This window comes from Tursiops truncatus, chromosome 11 (assembly GCF_011762595.2).
Source record: "Tursiops truncatus isolate mTurTru1 chromosome 11, mTurTru1.mat.Y, whole genome shotgun sequence".
Classification (NCBI taxonomy): domain Eukaryota; kingdom Metazoa; phylum Chordata; class Mammalia; order Artiodactyla; family Delphinidae; genus Tursiops; species Tursiops truncatus.
In genome coordinates, this window is record NC_047044.1 from 98,812,655 (window position 1) to 98,830,367 (window position 17,713).

The following is a 17,713-nucleotide window of genomic DNA, read 5'->3' on the forward strand; positions in this document are numbered from 1 at the left end:
AGGCTTCTCAGGAACCGCAGAACCTTCCTGAGATCTTTTCTGTCATGTCTCCAATAGTGCATACGGGCACATATGCAAATCAAGCCCCAGCATCCGCCTTAGAACCTGAAGGTAAATGTGTAAGTCAGAGTTTCTCGGCGGCCTTGGCACTGGCCTTGACATTTAGGCCGGATCGTCTTTGCCACGGGGCCTGCCCTGTGACGGTGCGAGGCTTGGCCGTGTCCCCACGGCCTGCACCCACTAGGTGCCGGTAGCACTCCTTCCCCGACTTATGACAACAAAAAATGGCTCCAGACGTTGCCAGACGTGCCCTGGGGGCAAAATCGTGCCAGGCGGAGAACCACTGGTATAAATTAAATGGAAGTAACAATTCCGCGCCACCCACGGGTCAGCAGAGGATTAAGCTGCTGCCTCCAGGCGTGGGCTGCGAGCTCTGGCCAGTCCCCCGTCTCACAGGCACGCTTTGTAAGAAGCGCACTTGCAGATCTTAATCCAGGGCTGCTGTCCGAGCATCTAGACCCAGCTGGGCACCAGGCCCTGCGGAAGAGCCGGAGGAGCCTGAGACAGGGTGCCTGTTCCCCAGAAGCTCACGGTCATCCTGGAGAGACGGCGCAGTAGCACCAGAAGCAGGCTCCTGGGAGCAGTGGGTGGAGTTACGTCCCTCACCCCGCGGAGGCCACGCCCACGCCCGGGGCTGGGATGAGGGGCGGAAGGCAGGCAGGGTGGGCCCCGGGTCTAGCCCAGGGGAGAAGGAGAAGAGCTGGAGTTCTTGTCGGGACACGAGGCGGGTGAAGCGCTGCAGGCCTGTGGCTGGGACCCGAGGGCGGGCTCGTGGAGGCTGTGGCGGAGCTGCGTGTGGAACTCCAGGCAGGGGGACAGGGCAGAGGCGCGGAGGTGGGGGGCTGGGCCTGCATTCAGACAGCCCCCTGCACCGTGGGGCGAGATGATTTGGCTGGACCCGGGGCGTCAGGGGAGGCTTGGTGGAGGGCAAGGCGGAGGGCAGAGGCGAGGCATGTCAGAGCTCAGGGCGCCACGTGGCAGAGCCCTCCAGCCCGGCCCCGGTGCCCAGGCTCCAGCCGGCCAGCTCCAGAAGCCAGGCTGCCAGGATCCCAGGGAGTGGGGACTGTCACCCCGAGCTATGAGTCAGGGCCTCCCCCGCGCAGGTGAGTCACACACCTGCAGCCCTCCTGCCGCTGGAGCTACTGCCTGGAACCAGTGCCCGTGCCCACCGACCACCCAGCCGTCCTGTCCCTGGCACCCGCCCTCCGTCCTGCAGAGCCCAGCCCGGCCCTGAGCCCCCTCACAGAGGCATCTTTACCGCCGGCCGGAGCTCCTGGGTGGGAGGGAGCGTCACAGCCTCTCGGGACCGCCCTTCCCCTCCTGACGACTCCGGCAGGTCGGGTAGTCTGTTTGATGCCTGCTGATGCGTCAGAACAGTTTTGAGGGGCTGGCAGGTATTCATTCAGCCTGCCATCATGTCAGGATGTGGCTGGGTCGCCCTCCGTTCCCATCCACCCTCTTCCCAGCCTGGCTTCGACAGCACCTGTGGCAGCAACGTCCCCAGAGCAGCGTGACACTGCCCCGTCTCCAGGACCACCCTCCCACATGACCCGCAGCCGGAGGGGTGATGGAGAGGAGCCTCGGCCCCCGCTGCCCTCCCCCGGCGCGGCCGGCATGGGCGTGCGGCGCGCACCCAGGAAGCCAGGGGAGCAACTGGCGGTCACTGCGCGTAGGGAGGAGAGCGGCCTCGGTGCCGGGCGGGCAGGGGAAGTGGAGGGGCCGCCGTGTCAGAGGAGCTGCAGGCCGGGCATGTGCCCCTGGTTGGGAACGGACAGAGCTCGGGCACGCAGGCTCTCCTGGTGCAGCGCTGAGCCTGGGCTTGGAGGGAAGGGGACCAGGGACCTCCACTGTGCTCTTGCCTCAGGCCCGACAGATGATTAGGGCCAGCGGTCGCCACTCCTGCAGAGACTGGGAACGCTTCCCCACATCCCCGCTTCCCCACCACTAGCAGCTCTGATGCTGGGAGGGATGGGGCCCAGTAAGATGGGGGCGGGGGCACAGGATTCACTTAACTTGAGAGGAAGCCTGGCTCTTGGGTGGAAAGTTCCTTCTCTGTGCCAGCTCCCCCGTGGGCTGGGAGGTGTCCAGGCCATGCCTGCAGACCCATGGACAGGCATCCCTTGGAACTGGCCCCACAATCCCCGCCCTGCCACTGTCTCCTTCCATCTGTATCCCCTCCTGCCCTCCTTCCTTTCCCTACCTGACAGGCCCTGAAGTTTCAGAGCTCGCCCCCAGGCTCAGCCTTCCCTGGAACCCAGTGATCCAGTGACCAGGGGCTGCGGCCCTGGCGTGGCCAGCCAGGTGGGCGGCCCTGGGGGGAAGGAGGCGGCACCAGCCAGTGCTCGGGGGGGGGCGGGGGGGGGGGGCTGAGCGGCCCCAGAGGGCCCGCTTGCAGCCAACAGTACCTCCCTCCTCTTCCTCCCCTTCTTCCTCTCCCCCGCCCTCATCTCCATCCTCCCTCAGCTCCCTCTCCCTGTCCCCTCCCAGCCACGTGGGCCTGGCATGCATTTCCGACCCTTGGCTCCTGTAAGAGCAGCCCAGGACCAAGCAGTGACACCAGGTGGGAGTGGGAGAGGGATGCAGGCCCATCCTCCTGCCGGTCACAGCCGGGTGCACAGCCTGGAAGCCAGCCAGCAGGGCTGTGACACGGGCGGAGCGGTGGTGAGGGGAATTTAGAGCCCCTGCAGGGCTTTGAAGGGCTGTGCCTTTCCCAGGATCTGCGCTTTGCTGTTCCCCAGGCTTGGCTGTAGCTGCCCAGCCAGCATCAACACGCTAAGCCTCACCGGCTCTCCCCACTCCCTGAACTGCAGCCCCCCCACCCCTGGAGCTCTCTGCACCCTCCAGGCTTCCCACGCTCTCCCCTCCACCTGGCATGTGCTTCCCACTTACTTCACCTGGCATCTCATCCTTAGAGATGCCACTCAGGCGCCACCTCCTCCAGGAAGCCCTCTCTGACTGCCCTCCCCGACCTGGGGCCTCCTATAGTTTCTAGGGCCTGCCCCATAATAGCATTTATAACACAACGTTGTAGGCACTTACTTATCTGTCCCTTCCACCAATAATTGAGGCCAATAATTGCCTTACTTAACGATACCTGGCATACAGTAGGTGTTTAATAAACATTGGGTGGGTGGACGGATTAATGAACTGACAGCAGACCGGTACATGAAGGGTGGAGGGGGGACCTCCAGGCCAGCAGCTGGGAGAGGCGGGTGTCCAGACCCCCGTCCAGGGCTGCTGGGAAGAGTAGGAAGAAGCTGTGAGTGATGGGAGCCCCCCTCAGCTTTGGGGAAGCATTTGTCAGAGGTCTTGAAGGGCCGGCTGCCTGCCCCGGGCTTGACCCGGCCGTGACCACCTTCTCTCCTCGCTCCTAGTATTTCTGCCTGTTGCTGGCGATCTTCCTTGTTGAGCTGGTGGCCGGGGTCCTGGCCCACGTGTACTACCAGAGGGTGAGTGAAGCGTCCTCCTCGTACTTTCCCCGTCGGCTCCCCAAGGAGGGACAGTGCGGGGAGGGGTGCATGGGGCTGGGGAGGCAGCAACATGCGGGTGGTCCTGGGCCTCACCCGCCTGCCTTGGCCAAGGATGCCACGGTCAGGTACCCTCCCACTGGGTGCTCAGTGACACAAGGGTGATATCCGGCTGGTAGAGACAGATGACTGCACTGGCCTTTCACGCCAGCGCCCATACGACTGATGGATGTCCTCAAGATGACGACTGTAAATATTTTTAATGTCACCTCAAAATGAAAATCAACAGATACAGCCCTCCATATTCAGGGGTTCCGGGTGCACAGATTCAACGAATCATAGATCAGACATATTTGGAAAAAAATTCCAGAAAGTTCTAAAAGGAAAAACTTGACTCCGCCGTGCACAACTTTTTTTGGGGGGGGGGGCGGGGGTGGTGGGAGGGGGGCTGTGCTGCGTGGCTTGCGGGATCTTAGTTCCCCGCCCGACCAGGCATTGAGCCCTGGCCCATGGCAGTGAAAGCACCTGCACAACTATTTACGTAACATTTACACTGTATTTACAACTATTTACGCAGCCTTTACGTTGCATTAGGTGTTATCAGTAATCTAGAGGTGACTTAAGTATACGGAAGGATGCGCATAGGTTATATGCAAATACTGCGCCATCTTATTATACACAAGGGACTTGAGCGTCCGCAGAAGATCAGTGCTAGTCCTGGAACCACCCCAGCTCAGCCCATCACACTCCACCTAACGCAGGTCCCCAGCCTTCGCAACGCCATCTCTAGGGACCCCGCCTCCCGCCCGGGGTCCCAGTTCACTGTGTGGGAGGCCTCGGCCATAGCAACATTCAAGTTCAAGGAGCTCTAGAGTAGTGGGGGCGTGTCCGTGGGTGGTTCTGCTGACGTACCTTTCCTCTCCACCCTCCTTAGCTGAGCGAGGAGCTGAGGCAGCACTTGACCCGGACCCTGGCCCAGAACTACAGGCAGCCCGGCGCTGCGGAGATCACAGCCTCCGTAGACCGTCTACAGCAGGACGTAAGCACCTGCCCTGCGGGCCCGAAGGCCACGCAGACATGGGTTCCCATCCTGACTCTGTCCCTTCCCGTCTGTGTGACCCTGGGCGAGTCACTCAGCTTCTCTGAGCCTCACAGGGCGTGGGAGCATTAACTACGCCCATAGGTAGAAGTCCCTCCCACCACGAAATTACTTCCTGAATCCTGGTTCCTTCTTTCCTCCTCTTCTGCCATCCCCTCTGGGTGCCTGGTGGGCAGGAAGCTGGCGGTACCAGGATTCGGCTGAGGCCCCAGAAGAGTGAACTGTGACAGGCAGAGGCATCTGAGCAAAGCCGCTGTAAGAATTACCCAGTTGCAAGCCATCGGGCAGAACTAGGGGCACAGAAAAGCGGTCTCTCCTTTCCAAGAAGAGGCCCAGCAGATCCCCGCAGTGAGGCCCACAGTCCTGCCAGAGGTTGGGCGGGGCAAGTGGACCTCAGACCGATATGCAGCCACTGGCCACACGTGGCTCCTTACACCTAAACGTAAACCTCAGGCCCTCGCTCACACTCACCACATCTCACTGCCCGGTGGCCACGCGTGTCTAGTGGCCACCAAGGTGGACAGCACAGGTACAGGGCATTTCCACGTTCCAGAAAACTCTGTTGGATGCTGCAGCTTGCAATCTTGGGGGTTTCGTGTTGGAGAATTTGAGACAATGCTCCCCGCCTGCCCTGGTGCCCCTGCTCCCTGCCACCCATGCCACCCTCACCCTGTGGGCCCTGTGCCATCCTGCGTCTGCAGTCCCACCCTGGGCCTGGGGCCGTGGCCTTTTTGCCGGGACCCCAGGCAAGTAGAGGGGGAAGAGGCTGGGGGACCCTGAGCTCCAGCTGTGTCTTAGTTCAGTAGGGCGAGGCACCTGCCCCATTTCCCCAAGACTGGCCCAGCTCCCAGGGGCTCTCTTGTCCTCCAGTGTAGTGGCGAAGGGCAGCCCTGTCCCCAAGGTGCACACACACCCGGCTGGGCAGCCCCGTCCGGCTCCGTCTGCACTTGGCAGGCCTCCCACACAGGAAGTGTGCTGGGTCGCTGCCCTGGGGCCTCTCTTAGGAAGCCCGACACCCCACAGGCCACCACGGTCCAGGTGAGGCTGGGGGACCCTGACATGGAGAGCGGGGCCGGGGAGGCCAGCTGGGCTTGCCAGGGGGAGAGGACAGGAGGGCACAGTCTAAGCAGAGGGGGCCAGCTCTGCAGTGCTGCCCCGCGGGCACCAGAGCACATGGACTCGGGTTCCCACACATGCCAGGAACACCTAGAACACCCTCACAGGGACCTGAGGGACATGGGGCCCGGCCCGCATCTTGGGCCTAAGGACACTGAACCCTGAGAGGCAGCGTCTGGGCTCTGGGCCGCACCACAGGCCTGTGTTCACGCACGTATGGTGACCACAGGGGGCCCCTCGCTAACTGCCTCCTCTGTACTGGGATCGTGGCCAAGTGCTTTACGTGACCCGCCGCTTTCAGGCCTCACAGCAGCCCTCGTGGAGGTACCTGGCCATCCCCATGTTACCGGGGGCAAAACTGAAGCCAGGGGGGCTAAGCGACCTGTTCAGGTGGCATACGAGGACAGTCCCGCGGGATTCCCAGCACACGCCATGCTGTTCCCTGCTGTCCCTGCTGTTCCCTTCCGCCTGGCCCTCGGGCTCGTCTGCTGCCCTGCGGGGCCTCCTTGGCCCTTTGCCCACGTGAACACCTCTGTCCCTCCTACTAAGTGATAGTCAGTGACAAGCTTGGGAAAGCCAGGAGCTTCTTACTCAAGTTCAGGCCCAGGGCCTAGCTTCACTCTTGGCACACAGCCGGTGCCTAATAAATGCTTGTTAACTGGACTAAATGTACCTCCACCCCACACACCAGACAGCCTCACAACAGCCGTGTTCTGTGGCCCCTACAGGGACTTGAGTCTCAGTCCCCTAACTCGGGGTGCAGGAAATAAACCGTGTCCAGCCGTCCGGCTCCCCTGAGGCCCGGGCTGGTGCTCCCCACGCCCCGGAGCCGTGTGGAAGCCCCTGGTCTTGTTCGGCCCCTCTGCTCGGCACTGAGCTGGCTGTGTGTGGCCTCTGGGCACCTCTGTGTCCTGCAGGTCTAGGGGATCTGAGGCTTCGAGGCCTGGATGGGGGGCATCTGAGCCTCTGGGAAGGCTGCGACCCTGTGCCGGTGGGGGGGTGTCCTACCTCCCTGGATGACCAGGAAAGCACCCCCTGGTGGTTTGGTGCTGCCCTGGGCCTGCATGCAGCGGTGCACGGCCCCACTCCCTGGGGGACCCGCTGGCATCCGTCTCCCCACATCTTCTCCCAGACCCTCCCTGCCCCAGGGACACCCAGCGCAATCTCCTGAAAGGACGTAGGTGAACAAAAAGGTGGTGATCGGTGTTCCCGCCACCGGCTCTCCACCCGCCCGGAGAGGAGGGCCCCGCAGAGCCAGCCGCCCGCTCCAAAGAGGGGAAGGGAAGAAATCGCGGAAGCAGAGAGGGATTGGCTTAAGATTGAAGACTGTCCTGCGGCCCGTAAGCGAGGGGCTGGAGGCCCCCGCCCCTCCCCCGGGCGGGTCCTCGCCTCCAGCCCCGTCTCTCGCTCCAGTTCAGGTGCTGCGGAAGCAACAGCTCAGCCGACTGGCAGCACAGCACGTACATTCTGTCTCCAGAGGCCGAGGGCCGCCGGGTGCCCGACAGCTGCTGCAAGACCGTGGTGGCGCGCTGCGGCCAGCGGGCACACCCCTCCAACATCTACAAGGTGGAGGTGAGTGCCCGTCCTGCCGGGGGAGGCGGGCGGCCCGGAAGGGCTCGAGATGGGCCGGGTGGAGATCATACTCACTGGCCACGACACGGCGGTGGGCCTTCCAAGGTCCCCACAAAGCCTGGGGGCGGCAACCGCTCCTGGGAGATTCGGGGACATCGTGGCACGCCCCTGGGCCACCTGAGAAGCCCACGGGCACTTGAAAGGCTGGACCCGGCCCTTTAAGTGTCTGGCCTCCCTGAGCTGGGTGGGCGTAGCCCCCCAGCCAGCCCTCCCTCCCCATCCTCACACACCTCTGGACCAAGGGGTGTGTGACCTGCCTTACTACCTTCCAGGGAGGCTGTATCACCAAGCTGGAGCAGTTCCTGGCCGACCACCTGCTGCTCATGGGGGCGGTGGGCATCGGGGTGGCCTGCCTGCAGGTGAGCTGGAGCAGGGATTCGGGTGCGGGGGGCAGTGTCTGGAACTCTGAAGCCCTCTCTCGCTAGCTGAGGTCGCAGATCCTGGCCCTCTGCCCACCCTTGCCCTGCCTGCCCCCTCCTCCCCCACCCCCTCCTCTTCCTTCTGCAGCCGAGAAAACATGAAGGAAAATACCTGGGCCTTGGGGCCACCTTGAACTTGTCAGGCACAGAGACCTGGGAGGAGTGGGAGTGTGGGCTCAGGTATGTGCATGCACTCTGTGTGTGCACGCGGGGGTGTGTGTGCACAGCCTGCTGGGGTCCGAGTGGTCCATGGGTGTGTCTGCATGCCTGGGTGTACGTGGTCGGGGCCGGATGCACATATGTGTTTAGGCGGGCTGTGCATACGTGTATATTCTCGTGCATGGACACGCGCTCATTCCTCTGTGTGTGCGTGTGCGCGTGTGTGATGCACGTGTGTGTGCCCCTGGAGGTATGTACACCCAGCTCTGTGCTCTGAGGACGAGCGATGCCTTTTGCTCTGTTTCACCACTCCACACCCCTCCCCCGGCCACCACCCAGGAGTCCAGTTGCGGGTGCAGCCTCAGTTCCTCATTTGTAAAAAGGAGCTGATGGGTGACCAGAGGGGATGGGCATCGAGCACATACATCACTCAGCTCATCGCTGGGCAGACAGCAGACACTCAGAAAATGGTACCCACCACCGTTTCATCGTTTCTACGTGGGCACAGCATCTCTCAAAAGAGCCGAGTTGTCTCCTGTCCCCCTCACCCACACTCAGGTGCAGGCGCAGCGAGCCGGGGGCGGCAGGTCGGGGGCACTCACACGGCCCTTTCGCACCGCCCAGGCAGGCCTTCCGCTCGGTGCGCTGACCCCCGGGGGGCCGCAAGCCGGAGCCGGGGGAGGGATGCTCTGCGCTGCGGCTCCTACTCTGCCGAGCTTCCCGGACACCTGTTGCCGACTTCAGGTGTTGGGGGCCTGCTCTGCGGACGCTGACCGGACCTGGGCCGCACTCTCCGTCCGTTTCCTCCTGACCTCTGTTCTCAAAAGCGTGAAGCTGAAGATGAAGCAGTGAGGCCAAGGGCAGGGAGCGGGCTGACCGCTGAGCCCGAGGTCAGTGTGGGACACGTCCAGCTGTAGGAGTAACGCAGAGGAGGCCGGGTCACCAGGTCGAGGGCAGGTGCCCGCAGCCCCCCGTTGACCCCCACCAAGGGCGGCTCATCCTCCACAGCGCCCTGTGGGACAGTGCTTATGCGCCGGAGAGAGTGTCACCGGGCCACCTCTGGGTCCCCATCCCCGGCCCATTTTCTCCGTCCGTTCCGCTGCGGCGGCCGAGCCTCGGGGCTCTAGCGCCCCCTGCCGGCTGGCTCTGGAGCTACCACCCAGCCTCGAGGAGGGGCTCAAACCAGGCCAGCCCCCCCCGGGCTGCCATCCTCCACCAGGCACCTAGCACCTTCCCCACACCCGCCCAGCCTGGCGCTTCGGAGACCCCCAGGCCCTGGAGATACAAGGCCAAGATGTCATGCCCCCCTGTCCTCAGGAACAGGGGAAGTCTTGCCTGGAGTCAGAGGCCCCCGTGGTAGACGGAGCCCCCCCTTCTGTGTGATCTGGGGAGCCACCCTCCCTCCTGAGCCTCAGTTTCTTTACCTGGAAAATGGAGGAGTCTGATGTCTGCAAGCCTTTTTTAAGCAGCAGCGATCTCTCATCCTGGAAGTCTTGCACAGGAACCCAGTTATTCAACGTGAAGCCAGAGCTGATGCGATGGAGGAGTCGGGAGATGAGCCTGGCGTGAGAGCCCTCAGGAAGCACTTGGCCCCCCCGCGATTTTCCAACTTTCTGGGAAGGCTCCCGTCTCAGTGAGACGGAGGTGCTGCCGCTTCTTGGGACGTTAGGTAGATGTCTCATGAATACTCTGAAGACCAAGCAGGAAGCAACGACAAACGACGAACGTAGCAAAGCTGATTCCAGCCAGACGTCGCGTGTGCCTCCAGGGCACGTGGACCAGGCACTGGTCTGCCTGCAGAGATGCTGGCAGGCTGGATGGCCAGGATGCGAGGGGGGACGGGCCTCCTGGAGCCTCTGAGGGCTGCACGTTGAGGTCACCTGGCAAGCTTTAAAACACCCCGGGCCTAGGCTGCACCCCCAGAACAATTAAATAACGCCATCTGGGGCTGGCAGCCGGGCAGCTGTGTGCTTGTAAAGCTCCCTGGTGGGTCCAGCGTGCAGCCGGGAGGAGACACGTGAGAAGGAGCCCTGGGGGCCTGGAAGTCAGCAGTGGGAGAGATCAGGAGCTGGGGGACAGGACCGCACCCTCACGGTCCTTAACGCCCCAGACAGTCCTGAGGGGGGCGGGCAGGGGCCGGAGGACAGACAGAAACGGGAAGGGGAATTTACAGGGAGCCCGACTGGAGAACTTTCAAAGAACTGGAGCCAGCCGGCAGCGTCCCTGAAGAGCGCAGAGCGCTCCTGGCTGTAGCTTGGGACAGCGGTTGGGGGCTGGTGGGGACACTGAAGGACAGAGGTCCCGCACCTGCCAGGCTGTGAACCTGTCGCTTTCAGCAAGAGCTGGCAGGGCCCCCCCACCCTCCCGTCTTGTGTGACTCCGTACACTGGATTTCCAGACCCGCAAGGTGCCCCACATCGTAGGCTTGTAGTCCGGGAAAAACTCGAAGATTCTCTAGGCGGGTGTGTCAACCCTGGACACACAGTAGAATCAGGTTTAAAATCTACCGCTGCTCAGGCTCCATCCCCACACATCCTGGCTGTTGGTCTGGGGCGAGACCTGCGCACAGGTGTTTTCTAAATCCCTCCAGGTGATTCCCGTGTGTGCTCGGGGCTGAGAACACGCCCCACCTATTCACGTACCTCTGGGGCACCAGGCCAGGACCCAGCTCCACCCTCGCGGCCCCTTCCGTGGGTGCGCTTTGGAGGCTGTCCACGCTGAGGTCACTTTGGAAGCTAATTGTCAGCGTATTCTGGCCAGGAAGCTTCTATCTAAAAAGGACATAGTGGCTCAGCCCCTTTTCCGACCGTCCTCTTCACACACAGAATCCGGGATCCTCCCTCTCAGGGGCAGGGTGGGCAGAGGAGGGGGAGGGCGAGCACTCTTTGTCAGCTTTGTAACGGGAGCTGCTGTGTGCCAGGCGCCCTGCCCAGTGCCAGGCCACACCAGCCAGCAGCACGTGGTCCCCTCTGCTAGGGGCTCTCACTCAAGGGGAGGAGACACACAGAACACAGGAGCCACGCACAGTCACAGTGTGAGCCCTGGGGTTTGGGGAGCACATAGGAGGCCTGAACCATCGTGGGCAGTCAGGGAAGGCTTCCTGGAGGAAGTGATATATAATTAAGCCTTGAAGGAGTTTGACAGAAGCAGAAGGGGGAAGCATGCCAGGGTGAGGGGACTACACGTGCAAAGCCCTGGCTGGCTGGGGGATGGGGGAGGTTTATCCTGAGGGCCCTGGGGAGCCTCTCACAGGCTCAGGGTGCAGAAGGGGCTGGGTGCCATGGTGTTGGTCTTGTCATACTGAGTTTCAAAGAATCTCGCTGGGAAGGCTCTGGACCTATGAACGGTCTGGATGTTTTCCTATTGATAGAGGGGAACTTGGGGCTCAGAGGTTATGACTGAACCCAAGGTCACAGAGCCCCAGATAGAAGCTAACCCACTCCCACCCTGACATTCCCACAACGTAGGATGGAAACCTGAGCCCAGAAACATACCGGACAGCGAGATTGGGGTCTGCAGGTCATTTAAAGGGGAACTGAATGATCTTATTGGAACGGCTTCTTGGACCTCCCTGGCCCATCCTTGATGCTTGTAATGACAGCCGGCTGCCGTCCCAAAAACCTCACAAGAGGCTAAAAGCATGCCGGCCTCCCTGTTAAAAAGCCCGCACGCGGCGATCACCGCCTCCAGGCAGGCTGCCAGGAGAGGGCACCTCTCACCCGTGCCCCACACAGGCTGAGCCCAGCAGCCTGTCCAGCCCACCCTCTGCCATCTCCTGCTCCTGCAGCCCCCTTGGCCTGTGTGTTCCCTGCTCACAGCCGTCTGCGCTGAGTCCCCCATGTCCTCTGTCAGGAACGGGACACTGGGGGTCCCTCAGGGACTGGATAGTTTGGGCCCATTCCCCATCTGCACGCATCAGGGTGGTGTGTGCGTCCGTGCGTGCGTGTGTGAATGTGTGTGCACATCCTCGGCCCCTCTGCATGCATCAAAGTGGTGTGTGTGTGTGTGTGCATGTGCACATGTGTGTGTATACACGTGTGTGTACATGTGCCCACGTGTTGATGAGCACATCGTCTGCCCCTCTGCATGTAACAGGGTGGGGTGTGTGTGTGTGTGTGTGTGTGTGTGTGTGTGTGTGTGTTTGGACACGCGCTGACGTCCACCTCGCCGTGCCTTCCCCAGGGGCACCCTTGGGACACGTGTCATGTACAGAGTGCGCATGCTGGACGCTCAGCCCTCCGGGCCCTCCCCGGCATGAGAGGTGTGCTGTAGGGGACGCAGCCACGAGTCTGTGCTGGTCCAGCTGCCCCCATCTGGCCTCCCCCTGACAAGATGATCCCCCAGGACAAGTCATCAGACCATGAGGTGGGACAGGGCAGAGGGCCTGCACGCCACCTGGCTGGAATGACTGTGACCGCCACCCGCTTAAAGCCAGCGGGAGATGAGATAACCTCTTAAGCCACCTTTGAGCCCGTGGCTCTGAATCCCAGAGGTGGATTAGCGCTGCTCTTAGCGCCAAGTCTGAAAGCTGAAAGCTGTGTTCCCAGGGCGTGAAACTCCCGCGTGGGGACAGAGGGGAGGGAGGAAGGGGGCACAGAAGGGCTCGACCTCTGCTCCCTCCTTGAGTCTCTCAAAGAGAAACTAGGGTCTGCCAGCCCCACGCTGTCCTCATCAGCCTGTCCTCCTCCGTGTGCATCCGGAGGTACCCTGGAAAGATCAGGTCAGCAGCAGCCACTGGGAAAGATGGGGTACTGTTTCCTATATTTGGGAAGCCCACCTGGACCCCTGTCCACGGCACAGTCACGGGCTGCCCTCCCAGTGTCCCCTCCTGCGGGCCAGGAGCCGGAAGCCAGCAGCGCCATCTTCATCAGGGCCACGGCCCCAGCCCTGGGCCTCCTCGGTCTGACACGGCCTCACCTCCGCGTTCTCAGTGCATCCTCGCGCGTGAGGAAGGAGAGGAAGAGGAAGAAGCAAACAGAGAACAGGGTGGGGAACAAAGGTCCTCATCCTCTGCGTTTAGAGACGGGCAAGTGAGACGTGGGAGGCGCCTGCCCAGCACTGCCTGGCTCTGGGCAGCTCGGAGATGGGACAGAGGGGCTGGCAGGCAGGCTCCCTGGGCCTGGGGCTGGGGCCGCGTCCCGAGCTGATTTACAAGATGAGCTGGTGACGGTCCTGGGCGCTCCACTGGGGACTTCAGTTTCCCCTCCTGCACGTCAGCCAGAGAATCGACTCCGGGGCCTTGTTTTTCTCTGGTATCTGAGAGCAGCAAGATGTAGACAGACTTTCCTCAGGAAAGACGGCTTCAGCCAGCAACGAGGGAGTGGCGGTGTCACCGTTCGGAATCTAATAAAACCAGGCCATCTCCAGAGAATATCTGGGACCACAGAGCCGCCGTGTGGACGGGAAGCTGGTTCGACGTGCAGGCCCTCACCCAGGCCACAGAATTGCAATCTGCAGCTAACAAGGTCCCCGGGGATCCGTGACCATTCAAGTGTGAGAAATACCGCTCTTGGGTGTGGTTCTCAACGTGGTCCCCACCTCCACCCCCAGCATCACGTGGGAGCTTGTTAGAAATGCAGAGTCCCAGGCCCAGGGCCCCCTGAGTCGGAATCTGCCCCTGATCAGGTCCCCAGGGGGCACTTGGGGGTGGGAAGCCCAGCTCCAGGGCGCCCTTGGCCAGCACACTGGCGGGCTCTGATTGCTCTGTCCCTCTGCTCTTTCCACCCGGCAGATCTGCGGAATGATTCTCACCTGCTGTTTGCACCGGAGAGTCCAGCTGCATTTATACTAACGGCCAACCTTGTCCCCGTCCCACTGCCCCTCGCAAGTTCAGGGGCCCAAATGCCATCGGCCAGGCCTGCGACATCAGTATCAGCTGGCCTAGAAGCTCCCGGAAACAACCCCCACTCTGTGCCCAGCCCCTTGGGACCCACAAGTGCCTGAGACCATGGCTCCTGCAGCCCCCACCCGGGCCGGGGACCCTCAGCCCCCTCCCTGCACTTCTGTGGGCTCACCGCCAGAACCCCCAGGCCGGGGACGGAGCCTGCTGGGAGACCACAGCCAGAGCCTCTCCAGGCATGGGCTCCCGAGGACCGCAGGGGGCTGGGCTCAGGCTGTGCCCCCTCCCTGCTCCTGAACCCTGAACCAGGGCTAGAAACCTTGGCCCCTCTGCGATGCTTACGTTGGGCCCGTGACCCTCCCACCTGTGCTCAGCATCCTTCCTCGTGCCTCTGCTAGGTGTGCTTTCCCCCCCACCCCCCCGGCCCAGGAAATGCATCAGGTGGGCAGGTAGGGTTGGCTCTGCCCCCAGAAGACCTAGCCTTCTGCCCACCACCACACCTTCTCACCTGGAAAGGAGTGTCAGGTGGCCCGGTTCCTTCCTGCAGGGCCGGGGTTGGGCGGCGCAGGCGGGGTGGAGCTGCCAGGGCCGGGAGCAGGGTCCTGCCTTGGGCCCCTCCCCGGGAGAGGTCCCCAAGCCCCGTCTCTAGCCATATGCCCCTCGGGGGTCTCCTGTCCATGGCTTGAATCTCAGGGTCACCGATGCCAGTTCATTAAAAGGGAGGCCAGCTTTCCAGCAATCCCAGATTGCACCAAAGCCAAAAAACATGGCGCTGCGATTATCTTTGCTGCCCTCCAACTTCCTGGGATTCGTGCATATAATCGAAAAATAACCATAAGTCCCAAGTTCTCTGCAGGGCTAGAGGCCAGGCTGACGTCACACTCTCCCGCCGGTACCGGGACCCCGGGCCACCTCACTCCAGAGTGGCAGCGTTTCTCCACGGGGACCAGTTCATTTGTCCCCGTCCCCAGATGCGGGGGGGGGGGCACTTTTCACCCCAAAGCAAAGCGACTTCCATCGTAATTCAGAGAAGCTGGGGGACCCAGGTTGCCCAGTGTGAAGCCAGAAGGAAGTAAATGCTTCGTCTTTTGTGACAGAACGCGCTCGTTCTACTTCATTCACTCTTCTGTCTAGAAAACTTGCTTGAGGTGGGCGGGGCTGGGGTCCGTGGGAGCACCTGGGCCAGCTGGGCTTGGGTGGCCCCAAGACGGGGGCACGGGGTGGTGCGGGGGTCTGCAGGCTGGGCGCGAGCCCCTCGCCTGGTGTGAACCCGACAGTCCCGTTCACTATGTGAGCCCTCCATCCACCAGGGATGTCCCTGGGGGGAACCCACCTTGCAGGGGAGTCCACAGCCCTGCCCTCCTCCTGTGTCACGCCCGCATCTTGGTCGAGATTATTCTCTGAACAACCACGGGGCCGCCCTCCGATGGCCTGGGTATCAGGCAGGGGCTGGACCCGGTCTAGGCACGTCTGAGCACATCTGTCTTGTTGGGCCGGCATGTCTGCTCACCTGCACCATCACCGTGGGCGTGAGTATGCACGCGTGTCCGCGCAAACGCTCAAGTGTGCCCGGGGGGCCGGCACACCTGCAGGCCCCTCCCCGCTGCACACAAGCAGCGCTGGGGGTGGTGGGCACTGCTGTCTACACAGGCTGGCAGTCAGCGGGGCCCGGTCAGGTGGGTGGGCAGCACGAAACCTTTGCGAAGCTGTCCGCCTCGGTGCCCGCCGGCGGGCCCGTCGCCTGCCGCTCCGTGCCAGCTCTGAGGGCCGGGCTGTCAGGCTGCAGTGGCTGGGCTGCCGCGAGCTGGGCCCTGCTTCCCTCCGTCCCCCAGCTGAGAATGGACAGGCTGTCCGTGGGGGCACAGGAAGCCCCGCTCCCGCTCTCCCCCTGCATCCATCGCTGGCTGAAGATGACGCAGTGGCTGAAGATGGTGACACAGTGACTGACGGCCGGCAGCGGGGCCTGGGGGAGCCTCTGGGTCAGGCCAGGGGGTGAAGAGGGTGGTCAGTAAAGCACGAACCCAGCCCTGTCCGTCAGCAAGGTCCAGACTCTGTCCTTGCACTTTGTCGTCAGCCAGGCCAGCCGGAGCCAAGAGGGCTAATGGTCCCATTGGCGCCGTTTCACGAGGTGGGAACGGTTTCCACCAGACCCTTCAAAAGCTGTAAGTGTCCCTGAAAGTCCTTATCTGGTGTTTAGGGAACCCCAGGTTGGGGACCACAGATCAAATTTCACATGCTTTCCCTGAGTTGCCAACCAGTAAGTGAGAAGGCTGAGTCCTTTGGAACCGGGTCTGTTGACCCAGAGAAGATATCTATTGAGACGATATTGGCCCTGCAGGAATTCAGTGCGGGGAGAGGGAGGCAAAAGACCAGGAGCTTCCTGAGGCCATAGACCAGTGAGATGGCCTCACCTGTCCACACGCTGGATCAGCCTTGCTGCAGACGTCGGGCGAGGCTGGTTCCCTGAGCTCTGCAGCCACCCGAAGAAAAATCTCTGGGTGGCAGCAGGCTCTACCCACCAGACCCCCAGAGCACACTGGGGCCTGGCTACACAGTCCCCCCTCTGCTCAGCACCAAGGGGCACTGAGGGCAGCTGGGCAGTGCTCAGGGGTGCCCCAGCTGCCATCCAAGCGCCTCGACAGGGAGAGCCCAGCAGCAGCTTCAACCGGAGAGCCTGGCCCGGGCATGCCCTGTGGAGGGTTGTTACGCTTTTTCTTAGTTTAAGGAGACACACTAGTCCGTCTCCGTGGCTGCGTTACACTCAGCAAAAACAAGATGGCTAAATCAGTAGCCTCCAACCTTTGCCGAACACTTTAAGAAGGAACCATTGCAATGCCAATACGTTGGTGTCCAAAATGACATTGACTTAATCTGACTTGCGTGGATTTGTTGAATGCTGCTACTGGACCAGCAGAGCAGAACAAGCCCCCCGGGGGAGGGGGGGAAGCTTGCCCACCGAGTCCGCACATCTCCCGAGCTCTATCCCGGCTCCACACTCCATCCAGCTCCGCCCCCCAGATCACTCTCTTCCAACTCCAGTTTTCAGCCAGGGGGATGCTCTTCCTTGGGGTCCCACCTCTTGTTTGGGGGCTCCTGAGGCCCCAGATTTGACCAGTGTCTTGCCAAGCACCTACTCTGGTTCAGAACAAGCTGGATGTCTTCTTTTTTTTTAAATTTATTTATTTTAATTTATTTATTTTTGGCTGTGTTGGGTCTTTGTTGCTGCGCACAGGCTTTCTCTAGTTCCGGCGAGCGGGGGCTACTCTTTGTTGCAGTGCGTGGGCTTCTCATTGCGGTGGCTTCTCTTGTTGTGGAGCACGAACTCTAGGCGCATGGGCTTCAGTAGTTGCAGCATGTGGGCTCAGTAGTTGTGGCTTGCAGGCTCAGTAGTTGTGGCTTGCAGGCTCAGTAGTTGTGGCTCGTGGGCTCTAGAGCACAGGCTCAGTAGTTGTGGCCCATGGGCTTAGCTGCTCCATGGCATGTGGGATCTTCCCGGACCAGGGCTCGAACCCGTGTCCCCTGTATTGGCAGGTGGATTCTTAACCACTGCGCCACCAGGGAAGCCCTGGATGTTCCCCCATCCCGCTGGTAACTCCCTTCGTTCTCACGCTGTAGCCAGAGGCATGGCACGCAAGGGCAGAGCTGAGCCGGTCCCACGGGCTTCAAGCCTCTCAGCGGGCGCCCACTGCTCTTAGCTTAAAGTTCAAACTCACCCACCGGCTCACAGGCTGTGACCCCTGCCCAGCCAGGGCAGCTGCCTCTCACAGCACACCTGGCAGGAACCCAGCGCTCACAGTGCAGCCGGGATGCTCCAGGAGCAGACAGCACAGGGGCCAGGTGGCATCGCCGTGGGGCGCCCATGGGCTGGGGCAGGAGTAAGAGCAGGATGGCAGGGGGAGCGGCCCCACCGGCGCTCCTCTGA

General features: G+C 62.0%; 1 protein-coding gene across 7 annotated transcripts in view; it reads left to right on the plus strand.

Annotated features, from left to right (window-relative positions):
- TSPAN11 (tetraspanin 11) overlaps positions 1 to 14,903 on the plus strand; it is a 64,095-nt gene extending 49,192 nt beyond the window's left edge. For 3 of the 7 annotated variants that reach the window (XM_073789141.1, XM_073789146.1, XM_073789142.1), the window contains 6 exons: positions 3,435 to 3,509; positions 4,462 to 4,566; positions 7,156 to 7,314; positions 7,647 to 7,733; positions 7,882 to 7,973; positions 13,684 to 14,903. In XM_073789141.1, the coding sequence (XP_073645242.1) occupies positions 3,435 to 3,509; positions 4,462 to 4,566; positions 7,156 to 7,314; positions 7,647 to 7,733; positions 7,882 to 7,973; positions 13,684 to 13,696 (531 nt within the window). In that variant the 3' untranslated portion in view covers positions 13,697 to 14,903. The remainder of the gene's footprint in view (positions 1 to 3,434; positions 3,510 to 4,461; positions 4,567 to 7,155; positions 7,315 to 7,646; positions 7,734 to 7,881; positions 7,974 to 13,683) is intronic. The other 4 variants (XM_073789143.1, XM_033867177.2, XM_073789145.1 and 1 more) reach the window with 4 other exon arrangements.
- The last annotated feature ends 2,810 nt before the right edge of the window (positions 14,904 to 17,713 follow it).